Source organism: Ovis aries, chromosome 5, assembly GCF_016772045.2.
Source record: "Ovis aries strain OAR_USU_Benz2616 breed Rambouillet chromosome 5, ARS-UI_Ramb_v3.0, whole genome shotgun sequence".
Taxonomy (NCBI): Eukaryota; Metazoa; Chordata; class Mammalia; order Artiodactyla; family Bovidae; genus Ovis; species Ovis aries.
The window spans coordinates 12,373,158-12,397,664 of record NC_056058.1 but is presented as its reverse complement, the minus strand read 5'-3'; the positions used below and the strand labels follow the sequence as shown (position 1 = coordinate 12,397,664).

General features: G+C 48.9%; 2 protein-coding genes across 3 annotated transcripts in view; both read left to right on the top strand.

Moving 5' to 3' along the window:
- COL5A3 (collagen type V alpha 3 chain) overlaps positions 1-2,215 on the top strand; it is a 45,846-nt gene extending 43,631 nt beyond the window's left edge. For both annotated transcript variants that reach the window (XM_027969602.2, XM_027969601.2), the window contains exons 66-67: positions 876-1,115; positions 1,213-2,215. In XM_027969602.2, coding sequence (XP_027825403.1) covers positions 876-1,115; positions 1,213-1,359 — 387 coding nt within the window. In that variant the 3' untranslated portion in view covers positions 1,360-2,215. The remainder of the gene's footprint in view (positions 1-875; positions 1,116-1,212) is intronic.
- An 18,740-nt stretch (positions 2,216-20,955) lies between these two features.
- OLFM2 (olfactomedin 2) overlaps positions 20,956-24,507 on the top strand; it is a 74,143-nt gene continuing 70,591 nt past the window's right edge. The window contains exon 1 of the mRNA XM_027969600.3: positions 20,956-21,180. Within this exon, the coding sequence (XP_027825401.1) occupies positions 21,103-21,180 (78 nt within the window). The 5' untranslated portion in view covers positions 20,956-21,102. The remainder of the gene's footprint in view (positions 21,181-24,507) is intronic.

The window sequence follows — 24,507 nt, the reverse complement described above, 5'->3', positions numbered from 1 at the left end:
CATAATTTTGATACTAAATTTCCTTGGAAATACTTAGATTGCATAAAACTTGCAGTTGAAAAAGTAGATTTGCATCTTCAAGTTGTTCCAAACCTCAGTTTTCTGATAAATGGGTTGAGGCTCAGTTGTTAGTTATAAATTAAATAAAGTTAAACATTTTTAAATTAGATAATTTAAATAGATGGATCCAGAGGTTATCATACTATGTGTAGTAAGTCAGAAAAGACAAAAATCGGATGATATTGCTTACATGTGGAAGCTAAAATATGACACAAACGAACTTCTTTACAAAACAGAAATAGACTCACAGACACAGAAAACCAATTTACGGTTACCAGAAGGGAAAGGGAGAAAGGGATATATTAGAGGTTTGGGATTAACATATACACACTACACACTGCTATGTATAAAACAGATGAACAGCGAGGACCTCCTATAGCACAGGGAATATATATTCAGTATCTTGTAGTAAACTGTAATCAGAAAGAATATGCATGTATATGGGTGTGTGTATATCTATATACATATATATACATATAACTAAGTCACTTTGCTATAAGCCTGAAACTAACACAGCATTGTAAATCAACTATACTTCAATTCTTAAGAAATGAGTGCCCCCCCAAAAAATTAAAATTTAACTGAAATTATGAAAAGTTTCTCAGTCTCACCAGCCACCATTCAAGTGCTCAATAGCCACACAGGCCTAGGGGCTTGCAGGAGAACCAGGGATGATCAGATGGCTGGTGGGGCAGCCAAAGAGGGAGTCAGGGCAGCAGGGGCGGGTCGGCAGTGGATAGAGATCCTGGGAGGTGGGTACCTCGGAGAGTCGAGGCGAAGGACACACCCTCCCCTCCTCTTTGTCCCACCTCCAGTTCTCCTACGTGGATGCCGATGGGGCCCCGGTGAGTGTGGTACAGCTGACCTTCCTGAAGCTGCTGAGTGCCACGGCCCGCCAGAGCTTCACGTTCACCTGCCAGAACTCGGCCGCCTGGCTGGACGAAGCTGCAGGTGACCACAGCCGCTCTGCCCGTTTCCTCGGGGCCAATGGGGAGGAGCTGTCCTTCAACCAGACAGCAGCCGCCACCATCACGGTCCCCTACGATGGCTGCAGGGTAAGGAAGAGGGCAGGGACTGGCCAGATTGGGGAGGGGAGCCTGTGATTTCTCCCCTCCCCCTGACTCACCCACCATCCGTGTCTTCCCGTGTCAGCTCCGGAAGGGACAGTCGAAGACCCTCTTTGAGTTCAACTCCTCCCGAGTGGGATTTCTGCCCTTGTTGGATGTGGCAGCTGCTGACTTTGGCCAGACGAACCAGAAGTTTGGGTTTGAACTGGGCCCTGTCTGCTTTAGCAGCTGAGAGCTTCGGGGGCTGGAGGGACAATGAGGGAGCCCCCCAGATGGGCCACATTTGGTGCTGAGGCTTTGAAGCCGTCGGATTTATTGTCTCCTGTGACTGCGTGGAGCCAGGAAACGGTCTGGTCATCACGGTCAAACAATATTCCTTCTCCGTTCAGGGGGTCTGGGGGCTGGACTACCCTGGTCCATGGGTCCCGTTTCTCTGCACTGCGCCCCGGCTGGCATAACTGTAGTCTGGCTCTTTCTCCCCTCGGTGCCCATCACTCATCTCCTTCCCCTGAACCCCCACCCCAGCAATGAACTTCTAACTCAGAGCTGATGAATGCCCCCACCCACGCCCGCCTCCCACCCCCTCAGTCAGTGCTCTCAACACCCTTTGGTGCTACCTTCTCCATAGTTAAGCACTGGATGTCTCCTGAACCCAAACTGGGATCCCCTCGCTCATTTCTTCTTTTCAGGTGGGTTCGCAGTGAAGGGATTGATGTCAGACTACGGAGGGAAGTGGGACTTCCCTGGACTGAGCTGCGTTCCCTTTCTGCTGCCTCAGCCTAGCTCTGAATACTGTCTCCCTCCATGCCTCCCCAAATACACCTTGCCATGCCAGGTGGCGTGGGGACCAAACTGGTGGGGTTGGGGGGAAACCAGGATTCTAATGGTGCTGCCCTATTTATACCTGGGTCTGTATTAAAAGGGAGAATCCCCTCTGTTGTATATTTAATCTGCTTCCTCCTTAGGGAAGGCTGGGATATGATGAGAGAAATCCCCATCCCCCACCCTAACTCCCCCATACCACCACCTGCCCCAGGCCACAGGGCATAATTGGCATCTCAAGTCTGAGAATAAATCAGTGAACTGTGTCCTGTGTGTGTCTTTCTTTCTTTTTACCTTTTTACTTATTTATTTTTAGTTTTGGCTGCGCTGGGTCTTCATTGCTGTGCACAGCCTTACTCTAGTTGTAGTGAGCAGGGGCTACTCTCTAGCCGTGGTCTCTGGGCTTCTCATTGCAGTAGCTTCTCTTATTCCAGAGCATGGACTTCAGCGCACACGGGTTCAGTAGTTTCAGCTTCTGGGCTCTAGAGTGTGAGAGCGTGGGCTCAGTAGTTGCAGTGCACGGGCTTAATTGTCCCGAGTCATATGGAATTTTCCAAGACCAGAGATAGAACCCATGTTCCCTGCGTTGCAAGGCGGACTCTTAACCACTGGGCCACCAGGGAGGTTCCTTGTCTGTCTCTGTCAACTGATGCTCTCTTAGGGTCTGGCTCTTGTCTCATTCAAGGCATCTTGCCATAATTTGTCTTAATTAATTGTGCCTTTTGGTAGAGTTAGCTTTAGTGATTCACGTGCATGCTCAATTGTGTCTGATTCTTTGTGACCTCATGGACTGTAGCCCACCAGGCTCTCCTCTGTCTATGGAATTCTCCAGGCAAGAATATTGGAGTGGATTGCCATTTCCTCCTCCAGGGGATCTTCCCAACCCAGAGACTGAACCCACACCTCCTGTGTCTCCTGCATTGCAGGTAGATTCTTTATCCCCTGAGCCACTGGGGAGGTGGGTTAAAGATGAGTCGGGTTGGAGGTAGTTTGGAGTGAGTTGAGTCAGCCTGAGTTGGAGGTTGAAATGATGAGAGGGTTGAGTTAAGGGTTTGAAACTGGATACTGGATTGAGCCAAATTAGGGTTGACTTAAGAAGTAGATTGAGTTGAGTAGAGGTGAGTAGGGGTTACTATGAATTTGAGGTGGAGGATTATCTATTTGGTGAGTCAAAATGGGATCAGTTAAGATGAGTCGGATGTGGGATGACTTGTGTTGGGGATTAGATGTTGGGCTGAGGATATTCACTTTGGTGTTGACGTGGACACACTGCTTTATTTTATCCATTTTGGGCTGTGCTGGGTGTTTGTGGCTGCACGCAGGTTCTCTCTCATTTTGGAGAGCAGGGGCTACCGCAGTGGCAGCGTGCAGGCTCCTCCTTGCAGTGGCTTCTCTTGTGGAGCAGAGGCTCTGGGGCACACAGTCTTCAGTAGTTGTGGCACAGGTATTCATTAGTCCTGGCTGTCGGGCCCTAGGGCATTCAGACTTTGGTATTTGCAGCGCGTGGGCTCAGTATTTGGGCCTCACAGGCCTTCGAGAACGGGCTCGAGAACGGGCTCAAGAACGGGCTGTGGTGTGTGGGCTCGTCGCCCTGCGGCACGTGGAATCTTCCCAGACCAGGGACTGCACCTACGTCCCCTGCATTAGCGGGCAGATTTTTATCCACTGCGCCACCAGGGAAGTCCCCGGGTTGAGAGTTTTAAAAAACAGATTGATTGGGAATTCCCTGGCGATTAAGTGGTTAGGACTTGGTGCTTTCATTGCTGTGGCTGAGGTTCAGTCCCTGGTGGCGGAACTAAAATCCCACAAGCCACCGGCTTGAATTGAGATGTCATTCACGTACCATCTAATCCACCCACTTAAAGTACATAATTAAATGGTTTTTAGGGTATTCACAGACTTGTGCAACCATCACCACAATCAATTTTGAAACATTTTCATCACCTCAGACAGAAATCCCATATCCATTAGCAGTCACTCATCATCTCCTCCAAACCTCTGAGTGGTAAAAAAGCACTAATCTTCCTGTCCCTATGGATTTGCCCATTCTTGACATTTCCCATAAATGGAATCATGCAACATATGGTCCTTTGTGTCTGGCTTCTTTCATTTAGCATACTTTCACAGTTCAGGTTGTAGCATGTATCAGAACTTCATTCCTTTTTATTGTTGAATAATAATTTACTGCATTTTGTTTATCCATTCATCGGGCTGATAGACATTATTGAGTTAGGAGTGAGGGAGGGCTGGTGTGCGTTAAGTTGGATCAGGTGGGATTGGGTGGGCAGAAGTAACAGGTTGGAGTAAGTTGCCTCTCCCCAACTAGGGCTTGCATGCATGCATGCTCAGCCATGTCTGACTCTTTGCCAGCCCATGGACTGTAGCCCCCCAGGCTCCTCTGTCCATGGGATTTCCCAGGCAAGAATACTGGAGTAGGTTGCCATTTCCTTCTCTGGGGGATCTTCCTGACCCAGGGATCAAACATGAGTCTTCTGCGTCTCCTGCATTGGCGGGTGGGTTCTTCACCACTGAGCCACGTGGAAAGCCCAAACCAGGGCATACTCTACTATTTCTGCCAGCAGCCTCTCTGAGGCCACCTGGATTCATTTATTCATTCAATCAGTTCAGTTCAGTCGCTCAGTCGTGTCCGACTCTTTGTGACCCCATGAATCGCAGCACGCCAGGCCTCCCTGTCCATCACCAACTCCAGGAGTTCACTCAGACTCACATCCATCGAGTCAGTGATGCCATCCAGCCATCTCATCCTCTGTCGTCCCCTTCTCCTCCTGCCCCCAATCCCTCCCAGCATCAGAGTCTTTTCCAGTGAGTCAACTCTTCGCATGAGGTGGCCAAAGTACTGGAGTTTCAGCTTTAGCTTCATCCAATAAATGTTACTAAGAGCTGAAATTCTATGAAGAAAGTTGATGCCCAGAGGTCCTCCATTTATTTGCTTATTCATTCATTCATTATCTCTGTGGCACATGTACTCAGAACGAGGCATGTTTCCAGATGCTGGGGATAAAAGAAAGATGTGGTGTCTGCCCTTAAGATCTTATTCCCTCGGAAAACAGATTATATACAAATAGCTGTATAATATGATTTCAGGTGGTAGTGATCGTGGTAAGGGCTTCCCTGGTGGCTCAGATGGTAGAGTCCACTGGGAAGATCCCCTGGAGAAGGGCACAGCAACCCACTCCTGTATTTTTGCCTGGAGAATCCCATGGACTGTAGCCCTCCAGGCTCCTTTGTCCATGGGATCGCAGAGTTGGACACAGCTGAGCCACTAACACTTTCAATTGTTGTGAAGGAAAATCAAACAAGTTGCATGGATAGAGACTGACGGAGTAATGGCTTGTTTGAAACTGGTTGGTCAGATGAGGCTTTGCTGAGGAGCCAGTGTTTTAGCAGAGATCTGAGGGATGTGAGAGAAGAGCCATATGGAGGTTGTTTTGGCCACGTGGCTTTTGGGATTTCAGTTCCACGATCAGCGATTGAACCCAGGCCATGGCAGTGAAAGCCCCAAATTCTAACCATTAGGCCACCAGGGAACTCATCATGTGAAGTCTTAAGGAAGCATCTGACACACAGTGTAAGAACCCGGAAAGCATCAAATACCCTTGAGGGCTCTTGAGAGGATGGTGTTTCTCCCAGTCACCTCTTCTCTGGATGTGTGGCTTTTGCTGATTTCTTCATCCTGACTTCTATCAATCCAAATGTTGACTTGGCCCTGCCTTCTTTTAGTTCCTCTCTCAAACATCTTTAACTCAAGAATGCATATGATGGGCGTTCCTGGTGGTCCAGTGGTTAAGAATCTGCCTTGCAATGTCGGGGATGCAGGTTCAATTCCTGGTCCAAAAAAATCCCACATGCTGCAGAGCAACTAAGCCCATGCTCCACCATTACTGAGCCTGTGCTCTGGAACCTGAGAGCTGCAACTACTGACGCCCACGAACCTAGGGCCTGTGCTCCACAACAAGAGAAGACACGGCAGAGAAGGGTGCGCACTGCAACTAGAGAGTAGCCTGCGCTTGCTGCAACTAGAGAAAGTCTGCGTGCAGCAACAAAGACCCGCCACAGCTAAATAAATAAATAAATAAATGCATCTTTTAAGGAAAAAAAAAAAAAAAAAGAAGGCCTAGAGTGGGAACTTCCCCGGTGGTCCAGTGGTTAAGACTCCAAGCTCTTAATGGAGGGGGCTCAGGTTCCATCCTTGGTCAGGGAACTAGATTCCACATGTAGCAACCAAAATCCTGCGTGCTGCAGTTAAGACCCATCACAGCCCCCTAGAAGAATGCATAATAGTATCACCAATGCTGTATGTTATTTTCCTCTTCCTGGGCACACATAATTGAGATCACATCTCGTAGCTCCCCTTGTAGTCAGGTTGGGGACAATTGGGTCTTGGCCAATAGGATGTGTGTAGCCATAAAACCTCCCACACAGCCCTCCTTGCTCTTTCTCTCCACTCCATGAAGATCTTGGAGATCACGTGTGTCAGATGAGAGTATCAGATGTGGAACTAGAAAGACTGCTTCCATTAGTTATTACAGCTGACCCTTGAACCAAGGCTGGGTTTAGGAAAGCCAACCCCTGCATAGTCAAAAATCTGCACATAACTTTATAGTCAGACCTCTGCATCCATGATTACGAATCCATGGGTTCAACCAGCTTCAGGTCATTATAGTACTATGTGAGCATGCTAAGTTGCTTCAACCATGTCCAACTCTTTGACCCCATGGACTGTAGTCCATCAGGCTCCTCTGTCTATGGGATTCTCCAGGCAAGAATGCTGGAGTGGGTTGCCATCCCCTCCTCCAGGGGAGCTTCCCGACCCAGGGATTGAACCCACATCTCCTGTGGCTCCTGCTTTGCAGGCAGATTCTTTACCACTGAGCCACCAAGGGAAGCCCGTGGTACTGTATATATTTATTGGAAAAAAACCTACATATAAAAGAACCTGTGAGTTCAAACTCATGTTCAAGGGTCAACTGCACTTGGAAGAATGCTGTCAGGGAGAACTCCATTAGATATGATTAAGAAATTACTTGTTTTAAGCCCTTGAGATTTTTAAGAGTTGCTTGTTACGGCAGCTATCATTAATTATCCTAACACAGTGAATAAATCCAACTTTTACTGAAGATCAGCATGTAAGCATGTGTGCAAACCAGGAGGTCTCATTGCAGGAAAATCAACCTAAAGTTTACTGCTGCTGCTGCTAAGTCGCTTCAGTCGTGTCCGACTCTGTGACCCCATAGAAGGCAGCCCACCAGGCTCCCCCGTCCCTGGGATTCTCCTGGGAAGAACACTGGAGTGGGTTGCCATTTCCTGCTCCAATGCATGAAAGTGAAAAGTGAAAGGGAAGTCGATCAGTCGTGTCCAACTCTTAGCGACCCCATGGACTGCAGCCTACCAGGCCCCTCTGTCCATGGGGTTTTCCAGGCAAGAGTACTGGAGTGGGGTGCCATTGGCTTCTCCAAAAGTTTACTATTGAATATCATTATCTTCAAATGTGTCCACCACTGTGAATCTGTCACTGGAGGTATGCTCTTCCCAAGCCCAGATTTCCTACCATTCTCCCGCCCCCGACCATCTTTCCCTCCCTGATAGCTCTCCTTGCCTGAGTCTTCACTCCCTTCCTCTAAGTCTTTCTGCTCTTTTTTTTTTTTTTTTTTAAATTTTTGGCCATGCAGTGCGGCTTGTAACATCTTAGTGCCCTGACCAGGGATCGAAACCACACCCCCTGGAGCAGAAGCACAGAGCCCTAAACCACTGGAGCACCAGGGAATTCCCTGGATCAAACTTATCTTGCTAGATCGAATTTATCTCACTTTCTTATGAAGAGCGATCCCCTCAACCCTTCGTTTAGACCCTGTCCCCATGACCACATGATCCACGATTAGTTCAACTCACACTGTTAATAATATTAATAAAGACCATCGATTGTCTCCATGCCAGACACTGTTCATCAAATGCCTTTCCTGAATGCTTTTATTTATTTCTCATCACCACCTCTGAGGAGGGTTCTGTTGTGCTCAGTCACTCCAGTTGTGTCCGACTCTTTGCAATCCTATGGACTGTAGCCTGCCGGGCTCCTCTGTCCATGGAATTCTCTAGGCAAGAATACTGGAGTGGTTAGCCATTCCCTTCTCCAGAGGATGGCAGATTCTTTACTGTCTGAGCCACTAGGTTCTCTTACTACCTCCTTTTTGCAGATAACAGAGCTAAGAAACAAGTAGAGAGTAACTTGCCGAGTCTACAGCTAAAGATTTTGCTAAGCAAAAAGCCATCTTCTCCCTAAAGGGAATTATTTCCAACATAATCTTAAAAATTACACCCAATAACACCCCAGGGTTTGAGTGCAGGTCAGCCAGCATCTGCTTTGGCAACTCCAATCCCATGCTGGTACAGGTATTTTGGAGGGGAGGACCAATTAATAGCGTAATGAGGACTCTTTAATTAGGTAAAAGCTCATTAAAGAATTAGAAACCTGCCCTGCTAAATTAAAGGGTAATTGACAAAGATGTAAGGAGGGAATTCTAGGCCTGGCTCGCCTCTGCTGTGTATTTACTCACATCATCACCAGCACCCAGGCGGCTGCTAGGAAACCCCCAGCTGATTTGCATATTCAGCAGCCGTAATTAATCACACCGCTAGTGCTTCTTGAGCAATTACTCTCGAGGTGGTGGTGGAGGGGGCATGGGACAGCCAGCGGGGAGGCCTGCCTGTGGCTTTAGACAGGGCTGTAGAGGGTGGCTGGAGCAGGGTGATTTACACGTACTCACTGACAACATTGTCAGAGATACAAACAATGACATACACAGACCAAGGGCAGGTGGAATCAGACCCGCATCTTGTCACCTCCTCCCCTCCCCCTCTGCCACCAACAGCTGCAAGTCTGGGCCCACAAGCAGACTCAGAGAGGCAGATCTGCCTCACATACACCCCTACATCCTTAGTCAGATGCAGATATGGTGACATGCATAGCAGGCCACACACACAGTTGTGTCTAGATGCACACCCAGAGCCCCCCAGACAACTGTGTTCACAAACCCACACTCAGAGATGGAGCCATCTCTGGAGGGAGATCCTCACTGTCACACACAGAAGTACCACATCCTGGCAGATGCTAGATACACAGACGGACACACAACCCCACACACAGAGACGACACCAACACACAAGCCACAGATGCGGGTCCAGGTAAATTCCATCATGGTTGTTTCAGAGACAACCCTTACTCTGCCCACACATTCATTCACTCAATCAATCCACCGATTTTTAAAAAAATATTTAGTTTATTTATTTGGCTGCACTGGGTCCTAGCTGCAGCATGCAGGGTCTTTCATTGCTGCTGCTGCTAAGTCGCTTCAGTTGTGTCTGACTCTGTGCGACCCCACAGACGGCAGCCCACCAGGCTCCCCTGTCCCTGGGATTCTCCAGACAAGAACACTGGAGTGGGTTGCCATTTCCTTCTCCAATGCATGAAAGTGAAAAGTGAAAGTGAAGTCGCTCCTAGCAACCCCATGGACTGCAGCCTACCAGGCCCCTCTGTCCATGGGATTTTCCAGGCAAGAGTACTGGAGTGGGGTGCCATTGCGTTCTCTGTCTTTCATTGCAGGGGCCCACAGTTTCTAGTTGTGGCGTGGGTGACTCAGTAGTTGTGATGCACGGGCTTAGTTGCCCTGTGGCATGTGGGATCCCAGCTGCCTGATGAGGGACTGAATCCACATTGTCCCCTGCTTTGCAAGATGGATTCTTAACCACTGGACCACCAAGGGAAGTCCCAACAAATCTGTATTTAGTACCTATCATGTGCCAGGCACTGTTTTAGGCTCCAGGGACCCAGCAGTGAACAGAACAAAGATTCCCTGCCCTCGTGGAGTTAACACTCTAAGGCAGGGAGGAGGATTAGAGGGGTGTTCTTTAAGACAGGGTAGTCAGGGAGGTCTTCCTGGAGAAGGCATCTTTGAAGTGGAGGCTCATACAGAGAGAGAGAGGGAGCCAAGCAACACCTCACACAGCCGGGCCCAGAGGCAGTGAACCACTCAGAACCATGCTGATCCCCACCTGGTCACACAAAGAGGTTCCGACCCCACAAGAGCAGACGTGTGGCCTCCCATGCTTAGTGTCCCAGACATATCAGAACTTCCTTTTCAGAGGACGGGCCTAGACCCTGAAGGCGACTGTGTAGCGCAGGAGAGATGGGAGGCTGAGCAGACGAAAGACCAGATTGACATCAAGGGATTGTCTTGTCCCTCCATGATGCTGGTCTCATCTCCCTTATATATGCTTTTCCTCCCTTGCTATATTTATTTTACAGTATTTTTGTGTTGAAAAACTACATAACATCAAATTTACCATTTACCATTTTTAACTGTACAGATCAGTAGTGTTAAGTATGTTCACACTGCTGGGCAACAACTTTTTCATCTTGCAAAGCCGAAAACCTATACTCATTAAACAACTCTTCATTACCCCTCATCAAACCCTGGTGCTCACCTTTAATTTTTTATTTGTTTGTTTGTGGCTGTGCTGGGTCTTGGTTGCTGTGCACGGGCTTTCTCTAGTTGCAGCGATGAGAGGCTCCTCTTGAGTTGTGGTGTGAAGGCTTCTCATTGCAGTGGCTTCTCTTGTTGTGGAGCACAGGCCCTAGGATGCCTGGGCTCAGTGGTTGTGGCACACGGGCTAAGTTGCTCCATGGCATGTGAAATCTTCCTGGATTAGGGAATGAACCCATGTCCTCTGCATTGGCAGGTGAATTCTTAAGCACTGGGTTACCTAGAAAGTCCTGTCCCTAGGAATTTGACTCCTTGATGGCACCCCACTCCAGCACTCTTGCCTGGCAAATCCCATGGACGAAGGAGCCTGGTAGGCTGCAGTCCATGGGGTCGTGAAGAGTCGGACACAACTGAGCGACTTCCCTTTCACTTTTCACTTTCATGCATTGGAGCAGGAAATGGCAACCCACTCCAGTGTTCTTGCCTGGAGAATCCCAGGGACGGGGGAGCCTGGTGGGTTGCCGTCTATGGGGTCACACAGAGTCAGACATGACTGAAATGACTTAGCAGCAGCAGCAGGGACCTCATATAAGTAGAATCATGCAATATCTGTCTTTTTGTGACTGGCTTATTTCACTTAGCATAATATCCTCAAGGTTCGTCTGTGTTATAGCATGTGTCAGAATTTCCTTGCTTTTTCAGGATGAGTAATAATCCAATGGATGGTTGGCCCACATTTTGTTTATCCATTCATCTGTTGATGGACACTTGCATTGCTTCCAGATCTTGGCTACTGTAAATAATGGTGCTATAAATAAAAGAGTGGAAGTATCTCTTTGAGACCCTGCTTTTGATTCTTTTGGATCTATACGCAGAAGTGGAATTGCTGGATCGGGTATTATTTCTTTTTAGAAGTTGTTTTCATTCAGACACACATTATGTACAATGAAATGCATTGATCTTAAGTGTTCTTGTGGAGGAATTTTGACAATTGTCTACACACCCCAAACAAGACGTAGACTGTTTCCAGCACCCAGAAAATTCCTCACATCCTTTCCCATGCGCCCCCAGACACACCCTCTTCTCAGATCCATTCCACGTGTGACAAAACCTATGAATGAAACATGGACGTTGTGCAGAGGCTGTGTGGCATAATGTTTAGAGCCAAGTCACATGGTGCAAGGGTCAGCTCCTTTGCTATAACAGATGTGATCTTCACCACACCGAGTCTCAGTCTCCAGAGCTGTAAAATGGGGTGAATAATAGCACCTACAGCATCAGATTTGTGCGAGGGTTGAATTAGTTAAAAGAGATCACACACTTAGAGCAATGTCTGCCATGAGGTAAATGCTATACAAATGTTGTATTTAAGTGTTGCATATATAAAAATATGCAACACTTACATGCAACATATACATCCACATATGGAGAGAGAAAAAGAGAGAAATTTTATAATGAACACACATATGCCTACCACCCAACCTAAGAATAGAGCATCACAACCACGATTGAGATCCGTGGGTTGGGAAGGAGCAGGGCATGGCATTCCACTCCAGTATTCTTGCCTGGAGAATCCTATGGACAGAGGAGCCTGGTGGGATATAGTCCATAGGGTAGCAAAGAATTAGACATGACTTAGCATGCATTGCACACAAGAGTATATTTCCGCCATGGCATTTCTCTTCCTTCTCCACCAAGTGTAGATGAATTTCAGTGAAAAACATGGGCTTAATTGTGGTTGAAAGCACATACTGTAAAATTTAAACCATTTACCCATTTAAAATGTCTGGTTCTGTGCCCCATTGTTGAGCCATCATCTCCACCATTCGCTTTCAGAACTTTTTCATCTTCCGCAGCTGAAACTCTGTCCCCATAAAACCCTAACTCCCTATTTTTTCCTCTCCCTAGGTTATGGGAATTTTTGACCTCATTATTTCTCCATGTTTACCTCATACAGGAAGTTGTATCCAGGGGTGATGCACAACATGATTTGGCAAGTTTCTAAACTGTCTCACATGGGTACAATATTGAACATGCTCTTTTGCGACTTGCTTTGTTAGCTCAGCCAGAGATTTTTTCCCCCAACTTCTCCATGTAGACACAAGTATTTCTAATCTTGTCTTTTTAATTGCTTTGAAAAGGTTTACCTCAACAGAGTTAGCTGTTTTCTTACTCATAAACTTTTAGGTGTTTCCCATTTTGTTCCTCTGCAAACATCCAGGCATGTGTGCACATGGCTAAGTGTATCCAGGGCGTGCATGCTAGGTCGCTTCAGTCGTGTCTGACTCTTTGCAACTCTATGGACCGTAGCCAGCCAGGCTTTTCCATCCATGGGATTCTCCAGACAAGAATGAATACTGGAGTAGGGTTGCCATGCCCTCCTCCAGGGCATCTTCCCCTTCTAGAGTGTATAAATATATAACAAAACAGGAAATTCTGGGTCAGGGAGAAAGTACATGTTCATCTATCCTGAGTATGATCTTCATGCTGGTTGTCCAAACTTCACTGTGTACCTTTCAGCTCACAGCCCTCCTGAGGCTCCCTGTTGGCCCTGAGACAAAGTCCAGGTTCTTCTACCTGCCTCTCTGGTCTCACTTGTCACCATAACTCACCAGAAGACATAGCCTCCTGCACCCCATGGCCTCAGGCCCTTTGCACCTGCACTTCTTTCTGCCCAACACACCCTGTCAGCTCTTACTCAACCTTCAGGTTATAACTCTGGTGTCACTCTCTGATGCTGACACCCCCAGTCAGCAAACCCTGCCCCACTCTTAACTTTCAATTATTTGAAAATGGGGTTGCTTCAAATCAGGCTGGGCCCAGACTGAGCTCCCAGTCTCTGCTGCTGGCTAAACGGAGGAGTCCTTGCATCTGTTTTGGGGCCGGGGCAGCAGCTGCAGAGACACCTGGGCTCCAATCCCAGTTCCACTGCTTCCTGGCTGTGTGACCTCAGGCAAGTGTCTTAACTCCTCGGAGCCCCTCACGCTCCTCTTCTGTGAAACCCTTCCCAGGGCTGTTGCAGGGGTTCAAATGAGCCCCAGCCGGACCTGGCTCAGGATAGACCACTCTTGGTAGGAGCTTCTGTGGTTCAGAGCCAAGTTCTAGCCCCACAACCTTGGACTAGGGCTTCACTCCTTCCTGGCTTGGCAGGGCTGGAGAGCAGTGCTGGGTCTCCTTGTCCCGCCAACTCAACCCTCAATTCCCAAGCCTTTAATGGGAACCATATGCGCTGGACGGCTGCCCACCCATCCGCCTGCCCTCCTCCACCTCCTCCCCCAGAGAGGCCTCCTGAGTCATCTGGTCCACCTCCCCTCTCCCAGCTTCTCACAACCTCATTCCCACGCTGCCCCGGCCTGGGGTTCGCGTGTCCAGGATGTCTGTTATCATGTCATGGGTCCCTGTGGGTCTGTGTGTGTGTCTGAGCTGTCTGCCTGTACTGTTTGTGTGTGTGACTGTGTCTGAATTGTGTTGCATGTAGTCTATCTGTCCTGTTTTGTGTGATTGTCCTGTGGGTTTGAGCATGTTACCGTATTTTTAAAAAATGTTTATTTATTTATTTGGCTTAGTTGTGGCAGGCAACCTTATAGTTGCAGCGTATGGGATCTAGTTCCCTGACTAGGGACCAAACCTGGGCCCCTTGCACTGGGAGTGCAGTCTTAGCCACCGGACCACCAAGAAGTCCCGCATGTTAATGTAGCAACAATCTGTTTTACAGATCTCTATGTGTGTGAATCTGTGTGCGTGAGCTGTGTGCCGGAACTGTGGGGTTTGTGTATTTTTTGTGTTGGGGGTCTGTGTGTGCGTTGGGTCAATTGTGTGAGTGCTGGTTCCTGGGTAACTGGCCGGTTCACCTCTGATGTTCTTCCTCCCTTTGATGGGTATGTGTGTGTGTGTGTCGGTGGTGGTGGGGTGGTTTCTGTGGGCCCTTGTGCCTGGAACACGTGTCTGGCTGTATGTCGATTGTGGCTGTGTGTACCGGTTCTGGGTGACACTGTTCGGTCTGAGCATGGCGTTGTGCCTGGACCACTTAAGGGGGTGTAGTGTCCCTGGGTGACCATATGCTCATGTTGTGTGCTTGTGTGTCAGTTGACTTGAGGCCAGTCTTATGCAACTGGAAGACAAATTCCTATTTTCATGTGATCATTCAGTGTGTATGTGTGTGTGTGTGTGTGTGATACCTGGAGAGGAGGGATTTCCTGGGTGGCTACAGTCCCACGCTGAGAAAGCCTCACAAGAAGGAAAGAATGGGGCTGGATGGTGGGCACAGTCTGTGGGGAACCCCAAGCTCAAGGGCTCAACCTTGGAGCCTTTTCCAGGACACGGAAAGAGAGTTGGGCTCCATTCTGGGTGAGCAGTGGGAGGGGCAGGATTGGGAGCCCTGGACTGAAAGGGCCCTGGAATGATCGCCATGGAGATGCGGAAGCTGGGGAGGGGAAGAGATGATGCTCAGCTCACCTGGGATAGACCAGGTGTTTGGAAGCCATGTGACACTGGGGGAGCTGGCCCAGATATCCCTGGCAACCACAGCATTAAGAGCCTTGTGGACTTCTCTGGTGGTCTAGCGGTTAAGAATCCTCCTGCCAATGCAGGGCACACGGGTTCCATCCCTGTTCTGGGAAGATCCCATGTGCTGCGGGGCAACTAAACTCATGTGCCACAACTACTGAGCCCACACACCCTAGAGCCTGTGCTCTGCAGCAAGAGAAGCCACTGCAATGAAGGGTGGCCCACGGTCTCCAAAATTAGAGAAAGACTGCACGCAGCAATGAAGACCCAGTGCAGCTAAAACTAAATAAATAAAGAAAATAAAGTACGTTGTGTCTGGAATTGCACATGAATCAAATTACAGTCTTAAGCTCTGCTATACACCCTCTGTGGCCTTGCTCAAGTGTCTTAAATTCTCTGAGCCTCAGTTTCTCCATCTGAAAAATGGGACCAAGGCAGATGATGTCAGTTCCCTGCCTGTATACCCCTTGCCCTCATGGGTTCCTGTGCACATTTCAGCCTCAGGGATGTCTCAGCTCACATGCTGGCCAGACCAGAAATGCTGAGGAGCTGACACTTCTGGGAGCAGCCCTCCCCCAGTGACACGTGGGACTTGGAGAATAAAAACCCACCTCCCTCACCCTCCTGTGGGACAATTAGGAAAGGCAGCCAGCATCTACACACTCTCCCAGGGGTCTCCAGGAGGACTGACCCTCAGTTGCCTAATCGGAATTGATAGGAGAGGAAAGATTCAGAAAAAATAACCCAGTACAATACTACGGAGGTCAATAGGTTGACTTTGTGGTAGACAGAACTAGGTTTGAATCCTGTGCCTGATATTCATAGCTGGGCAGTCTTGGCCAAGTTAGCTGGCCTCTCTGAGCCTCAGACTTTTCAATCTTAAAATGGGGATACTAATTTCTACCTCAAGGGTTGTTGGAGGAATTCAAAGAAGCAATGGAAGACTTCACCTGGTGTTGAGTCCTAAGTGGGAGCTCGATGAGTGGGATGGTTGTTATTAAAGAGATGTAGGAAATTCCCTGCTGGTTCAGTGGTTAAAACTCCACACTTTCACAGCAGGGGACATGGGGTTGGCCCCTGTTAAGGGCCCACAAACTGTGAGACATGGCCAAAAAAAATTTTTTTTTAAAGAGATGTAGACCTGAGTGGGTAGTCTCACATAGCCCGGGGTATTAGGGCTTCGTGAATGATGAGGTTTTCTCCATACAAATAAGAGGAATGCATGTTCCAAGCACATGTCAATCAGGGATTAGCTGTAGGAAATAAGGACCAAAATCAGGGAACTTTGTGCTTCCAGGAACTTCTACCTCTATTATTCACAGGAAGGTGGGGAATAACACACTGGGAACCACTTACTTCAAGAATGCACCATAATGCGTAAATAAAATCTGGTCCAGCCACACATTGGAATATTGTGTGCTAAACTGCTTCGGTTGTGTCCAACTCTTTGCGACCCTATGGACTGTAGCCCTCAAGGCTCCTCTGTCCATGGGGCTTCTCCAGGCAAGAATACTGGAGTGGGTTGCCATGTCTTCCCCCAGGGGATCTTCCCCACCAAGGGATCGAACCTGCATCTCTTCGTCTCCTGCATTGACAAGCAGGTTCTTTACCACTATCGCCATCTGGGGAGCCCATGATGGAATATTATTCAACCATAAAAAGGAATAAAGTTCTCACACATGCTATACCATGGATGAATCTCGAAAACATTATGCTCAGTGAAGAGGCCAGACAAAAAAGGACAAATACTGTATGATTCTACTTATATAGAATATCTAAAATTTTGGGAAGATGAAAAAGTTCTGAAAACAGTTTCATGGGGGAGGGATAAATTGGGAGATTGGGATTAACATATACACACTGCTATATATGAAATAGATAACTAATAAGGACCTACTGTATAGCACAGGGAACTACTTAGTACTCTGGAATGACCGATATGGGGATAGAATATAAAAAAAGAGTGGATATGTGTATATGTATAATTGATTCACTGTACAGTACACCTGAAACTAATACAACATTGTAAATCAACTATACTCCAATAAAATGAATTAAAAATACATAAATAAACACTAAAAATTGAAAAAAATAGTGTTGATAGTTTCACAACACCACAGAGGTAGTTACTACCACTGAATTGTACCCTTAAAAATGGTTTAAATGGCAAATTCTATGATACATGTATTTTACAACTTAAAAAATTAATACTGCAATATATCAAACCCCACTGAATTGTACATTTTAAAGAGAAAATTATATGGTATGTGAATTATATCTCAATAAAACTTAAATATATATATATATTTATTTATTTATTTATTTATCCCTGGTTTTAACTTAGAGATTTGGAAGCTTTCATCATTGTCACTTGCAACTGCCTCTCAACAAAAGTGAGTGACACTGGTGACTGTAGACAGTAGCATTCCTGCAGGAAAACCTAGTGTCTCTACAATTGTGCTTGCTAGACATCACTGTAACACAATAGAAAGATGACCTCCACCCACCTTCACTCACTTCCCCCACCCACATCTGATGCTTCTAATTGATGGAATCTCATTGCCATACAGAAATCTAGCTGCAAGGGAGTCTGGCAAACATAGTTTTTAGCTTTGCAGCTTCTGTAGTACAGGAAGGCACACTAGGGGCTTGGGATGGTGTTGAGACAGTTCATTGTCTTTTGGTTTTGATACACAGAATTTTTTCCCTCTTTCAATGGTGAAAGTTTCATATCCTCCACCCCTACCCCCTTGTCTTCTATTCAATATAGTTTAAATGAGGCTAACTCCTCCTTCTGGCTCCAGAGGGGTGATCTATGAACCAGGTCTGATCAAGCTACACAGTCAAGTCCTCTGAAATACGATTGGCTCAGAGATAGGCACATAACTTGAGACAGGCCAGTGAGATTCATTATTTTGCAAGCTCTCTTTCTGCTAAAGCTGCTGAGCTTGGAAGATGAAAGCTTCTGGGAAGTATCTATGTCATCTCCTGGCTAAAAGAGATCCCTTATAGAGAATAGGGATTAAAAAGCAGAGACATCACTTTGCTGACCAAGGTCTGTTTAGTCAAAGCTATGGTTCTTCTAGCAGTCATGTATGGATGTGAGAGTTAGACTATAAAGAAAGCTGAGTGCCAAAGAATAGATGCATTCAAATTGTGGTACTGGAGAAGGCTCTTGAGAGTCCCTTGGACAGCAAAGATATCCAACCAGTAAATCTTAAAGGAAATCAGTTCTGAATATTCACTGGAAGGACTGATGCTGAAGCTGAAGTTTCAATACTTTGATGCAAATGCCATGCCATCTGATGCAAAGAGCCAACTAATTGGAAAAGACCCTGATGAGGAGAAAGCTTGAGGGCAGGAGGAGAAGGAGCAACAGAGGATGAGATGGTTGGATGGCATCACTGACTCAGTGGACAGGAGTTTGAGCAAACTCTGGGAGATAGTGAAGGCCAGGGGTGCCTGACGTGCTGCAGTCCAGGGGATCACAAAGACTCAGACATGACTGAGTGACTGAACAACATCAACAACATAGAGAATAGTAGAGATGATAAATGGGGAGAGACAGAATTCTGATGATATAACAGAATCCCTGGATCCAGCCATGCCTGAATTCCATTACCTCTGTTTTTTTTTTTTTTTTCTTTTCAGTTTTGTGAGATAATAGCTAGTCTTTACTGTTTAAGACAATTCAAGTTGTCTTTCTGCTACTTGCTATCAAAGGAGCACTGAATAATGTACGGTGGGATTAGCAAGAGCAAAGGCCTGGGTAGACATGCATGGCTTAGGTTGACTTACTTGTTAAATTGTTCTTGATCATCTTCTCCATGTCAGGCTCTGTGAAGAATAAAGGAAAACAAAGGCCTGGACTGTTTCTTCCTCTAGCTGGACACATAGAGGGGTCACAGGTGAGTAAAGCCAATGGATACCCAAGCACCAATTAAGAAAACCCAATGACACCTGATGAGAGTTGGCAGGGATCCATGGCCCTTCTACCCTACCTCTGCACACTGTGGAGAGCCAACTGCCAGTGCCAGACCCCAAGCCACCTGGCCCAACAGTTTTGTTGTATAAGGTCCTTGAGAAGCCGATCTCTTTTCAATGCTGGGGCTCAGTTCTGACCACGTCACTAACCACAGAGGAAGGCAGACACCATGCTCATCATAGCATTGACTGTGATGCTGGTCTCAGAGCTGACAACTGTACAACCAGGACACTGAGCATGACAGTGAGGACGGTAAAGCCTGATCATGATTTTGATGGTAGCATGGCCAGGGCACCGTCCAAAGCTAGGTCAGAACCCTGACCACAGCATGACCAGGACAGTGATTGTGACTCTGAGCACAACACAGCCAGGAAGCTGACCACTACACTGACCACAGCACAGTTAAGAGCAGTAGAGGCCAGAGTACTGACTGCAGGGCTGACCCCAGTAGGACCAGGGTGCTGATGCCAGCACAGGTCATAGTTTAACAGGACACTGACTACAGCATGATCAGGGCACTGAAATTGGCCGACCACAGCTGTTGAATGCATTGGCCAGGGTCCAGTCAGAAAAACAGAGCTCACACCAGATAGTTCAACAGCAGGAATTTTATATGGGGATTTAGTCACAGAGATGGCAGTTAAGCTTTAAAAGTAAATACGAGAAAGTGAATCTACTCAAGAGTAGCAAGCCACCTCCAAGGGCTGAAGCAGCAGAGGGAGGAGCGGGTTACCAGGGTAACGGCCACCTGGCAGGAGCTGAATGAACCATGGTGAGGACTCCCAATGGCGCTGATGTCCAAACTAACAACGTACAATCAGGACACCGAGTATGACCCTGACCGTAGTATGACCTGATCATAATTTTAATATATCCTTCATTGTAGTAATGCCCTCTGGGAATTGAGCGCTGGCGAGGTGCTCTCTTTATGCGTGAGTCACAAAGTCCCCAAACAACTCAAGAGGAAACAGTTCTCCCAAGAGAAGGAAATCTCTTTGCCTGGCATTGCATGGCCGAGAAGGGACAGAGCAGGGTGGAACCCAGGTCTGATCGTATAACAAGCTCTTTCTCCTTGCTTTGACAAAAACACCCATAACTTGTTATCTGTCCCACACAATAGGATCAGCAAAATTCCATGCTTCCCTATTCCCAATATTTATGATCAATTCCTCTATAACCTGACTGGCCTGCTCCCTTACTACCCCTCCCCGTCAAAAAAGCCACAGAAGGACTTTGGAGAGAAGACGATTGGGGAAGCCGAGGAGCGGGGAGGCAGAGAAAGGATGGAGGCAAGACAAGGACGCTCCTCATCTGCAAACAGCTTCGTGTGGAGGTGGCGTTAGTACGGATTCTCTTAGGATTCTGGTCTCCAGTCTTGGGCCGTTGAAATGAGAGGGAGAGACTGTCGCAGGTGTGGTGGGGGAGGGGAGGCAGCCTGAGGACCCCTGGAGAAGGGGAAGAGGTGAGAACAAGGTGCCCACCAGCTGGTCACCCCTTTCGGCCTAGTCTAACGATCTCCCGCCCGCTGCATCTGTCTTCCTTTTTGTCTCCTTCTTCCACTCCACCCCTGGCCCCCCATGTCATGGCCGTGGCCCCTTCCTGCAAAGAAGAGTTTCACACACTTTGCCTCAGTTTCTCTGTTCACTCCTGACTTCTTTAAACATGAGGCCTCTCAATGTCTCTTCTTTGCTACCAGGCCTTCCTCCTACTAATCCGTCCCTTGATCCCCCTCCCACCCCTCACGACAACGTAGGAAATGTCCAGGGAGGGGGAAATTGACAACCACGTGATGGAACCTCACTCCCTCCCCCCCATCTCCATGACCACCCCCCCCCATGGCCTTGGGGTTCTGGGTCGCGTCCCCAGCTACCCTCCCCTTCTTCCTTCCATCTTCCTTCCCCCTCTTCCCCACCCCCAGACCCAGTAAGATCCGCTCCCGAAAACGAGCTGGGGGTTGGGCTGGGGGGCGGAGCCCGCAACAAAGACTCTGAGCGAGCGCGGGGGGCGGGGGTGGGGCGGGATCCCAGCCGCCGGCGAGGCGGGGGAGGCGGCGGCGGAGGGTCGCCCTGGCCGGCGGGCGGGCGGGGTCGCGCCTGGTGGCGGTCCCCGGGCCGAGGCGCCGCTAGGGCGGGCGGGGGACGGGACGCCGGGCCGGGGGCACGTCATGTGGCCGCTCGCGGTCCCGCCGCCGCCGCCGCCGCCGCTGCTGCTGCTGCTACTGTGTTCAGGCCTCGCCGGACAGGTAGGGGCCCGGCGGGCAGGTGCGGGCGCGGAGGGCTCCAGGAGGGGAGGGGGCTCAGGAGGTCCCGCAGAAACGGGACTGGGGGCTCCATGGCTTCCCCCCCGGGGCGGTGAGGGAAGGGGGGTCGCAGCGGGGGAGGGGCTGGGCCGTCCACCCTGGCTTCGGGAATAAGAAGGGAAGCTTTAAATTCAGCTTCAAAGCATCCTAGGTTTGGGGGACCACCTGACTCCAGCTTCGGGGTTATCAACCTCTTGGTGACCCGGAGCCCACACCCGCCATGTCGCTCGAGCTTAGTGGGGTTGTGGGAGGGGACTTCAGGGGGGTTTGGGCATTACTTGTCCTTCACTCCCCCCATCACAGCCCCCCACTCCTCGCCAGCACCCCCTAGTGCGGGCAGGGGGTGGGACTCACATGTGTGTGACTGATGGGGATGTGTGTGAGGTGCTGGAGGGGTGCTGGGTGAACGTGGGGGCCTTTGTGTCACGGTTGGGTGTGACTGAGAGTTTGTGTGTGTGGCTGTGCAGGTGTGGGGCCGGCTGTGCCTGAGTTGGGGCGGGATTGGGAGAGGGTGCGTGTACGTGAGGCAGAGTCTGAGTGTCACAGCTGGAAGCTGTGAATTGAAGGGCTGTTGTGACAGTGGGAGGCTTGTGAGTCTGCGACCCGGAGTTGTGTATGTGTGTGTGGCTGGCAGAGTGGCAGCAAGTGAGGTCTGTGTTAATCCCAGTGGCGTTTGGGCAGCTGTGACCGTGTGTAAAGGACTGTGTGTGTCAGTGTCCCCACGACTCTGTCCATCTGCCTGGGTGTTGTACAAAATGTGCGCGGCCAGGTGTGTGGCTGTGTGGGAGCTTCGGGTAATTGTGTGTCATTTGTGCCCAAGTCATTCTAAAAGGGGGTGTGTGGGGCAAGGACTGTGTGTGCAGACGTGTATATCCATGTGTGTGTGTGCACTGCACACTCCATGCTTTCACAGAAGCGTGTCTCCCTCTCCATGCTACCTCACCTCTTGAGCAGGCTTTGCAAAAGGAGGGGTGGTCCCAGCTTTCTAATGCTATTGGGAAACCTCTTTCCTCCTCCATCTTGGGGGTGGGAGCCCCCTAAGTTCTCATCTTAGAAGCTCAGAAGGAAGCTGGAATCCAACATAATAAAATAATAATTATGATAACAGCTAACACTTATTAAATGCTTATTATGTGCGGGGCACTGTTTCAAGCACACAGAATGAACTAAGGCATTTAATCAGTAATTAATGGGTGCTCATGTTACCTTCGCTTTACAGATGGGGAAGCCAGGGCACTGGAAAGTTAGGTCACTTGCTTAAGCTCAGACAGCTAGGGTGTGGCAGAGCTGGGACTGAACCAAGGCTCCTGAACCCACACATTTACTGTCTTGTTAAATAATCTACTCTATGGGTGTGGACAGTGCCTGTGTACACACTAGAAGGGTTTCTAGGTAGAAACTCAGAGGAAGAACAGTCCTGGTACCTTCTCTTTTGTGGTCAAGAGAAGAAAAAGGGCCTTCCCTGACAGTCCAGCGGTTAGCACTCTGTACTGTCACTACTGAGGGCCCAGGTTCAATCTCTGGTCAGGGAACTAAGATCCCACGAGATGCATGGTGTGGCAAAAAAGAGAGAGAGAGAGAAGAAAGAAATCAGACCCTTGTGCCCACCCTGGGGGTCTGGGGACATTGGGAGGGATGGAGATCAGACTCCAGGTATAAGGATTTCCAGGCCACAGAAGACCTCAAGAGGTCCCCTCCCTCACTCTGTTCTCCCACCACAGTATCCAAGTACTGACTGGGATGGGAGTGTGCTTAGTGCCAGGCATCAGGCTGCACACTACAGGTGCTCGATTGGTACATGAATCCCAAAGAAGTAAAGAAAGTCAGCTGAGTGAGAGACAAGAAACCAAAAGATGCTTACACTCAAGAGAACGGTGGATAAAAATGCACCAGGAAGGAAGTTGAATTGCATTTCCAAGCAGGATCCTTGGAACCACCATCAGGGGACTCTTCCCTCACCCCTGCTAACCTTTATGAAACTCTAGATTTCCTGTCCTGTGGCCAAGATTGTCTAGGGGTGCGGGAGAGTGCAGTGAGAGGTGCCGTTGGGTGACCCCAGAGAAGGGTGGGAGAAGCTTGGAGGCGGGACTCATATGACGATTCATGGGGGAGGAGCTAAATGAGGCTGTTCGGGGGCGGGACTAAACTGAGTCCGTGGAGGCGGGGCTAAACGGTGGATGGGGCAGAACTTAGAGCTGGGGTAAGCAGTTGGGGTGATGCTGGTCGGGTCCTACCACTAGATACAGTGGGCGCTTCTGTGTTGTGTGTCCCAGCTTGCCCACCCAGCCTAGCGCCCCAGCGAGGAGAGAAGTCTGGAAAATGGACACTCTGTCCCCTCCGAGTCTCCTCCATTGTTTCCCAGAGCCTCCTCCCCTCATTGATGGGCCCTGGGCTCCACCAGGGGTCCTTTCTGGAAATTATGCCTTTGTCCATTCAATCAACAGATATGATGAAGCACTGGAGATACAGCCTTGAACCAAGTCATCAAGTCCCTGCCCTCCTGGGGTTGACCTTGTAGTAGGAGAGACAGACAAAAACCGAATAAATATATAATACAGAGTGAACAACTAAATCAATATATAATACAGCACAAGTGGCATGAAGAGTGATTAAACAGGGTAAAGGAGGTTAAGGGCTTCCCTTGTGGCTTAGTGGTAAAGACTCCACCTGCCAAGCAGGAGATGCAGGTTCTATCCCCGGGTGGGGAAGATCTCCTGGAGAAGGAAATAGCAACCCACTCCAGTATTCTTGCCTGGAAAATCCCATGGACAGAGGAGCCTGATGGGCTACAGTCCATGGGGTCACAAAGAGTCAGACCCCACTTAGTGACTAAACAACAAAGGAGGTGGTGGGTGGGGTGGGGAGCTGTTTTAGCAGGTGTGAGAGAGACTGTGTCTCTAAGGAGGTGGTGAGGCTCCCTGAGAAGTGAGAGAGATGCCTTCTGTGTCCCAGGGGGAAAGCTTTCAAAGCAGGAGCAGCAAGTGCAAAGGCCCTGAGGTAGGAACAAGCTTGGAGTGTTTGAGGAGCAGCAAGAAGGCTGGTGTGGCTAGAGAGGAGTGAGGGAAGGAAGAGCCGAGGGGAAGATGAGGCCAGGGAAGCGAAAAAAGGACCAGACCAAGTAGAAACTTGTGGGCTGTGGATAGGAGCTTGATTTTACCCTGAGAACAGGAAAGTAATACATGTCAGAGGAGCTGTCCATCCATCCAGGGTCTGGAGCTACCAGAGAGCTTGATAGCTTCAAGGCTCACCATCTTTCCTGTTGGAAAGATG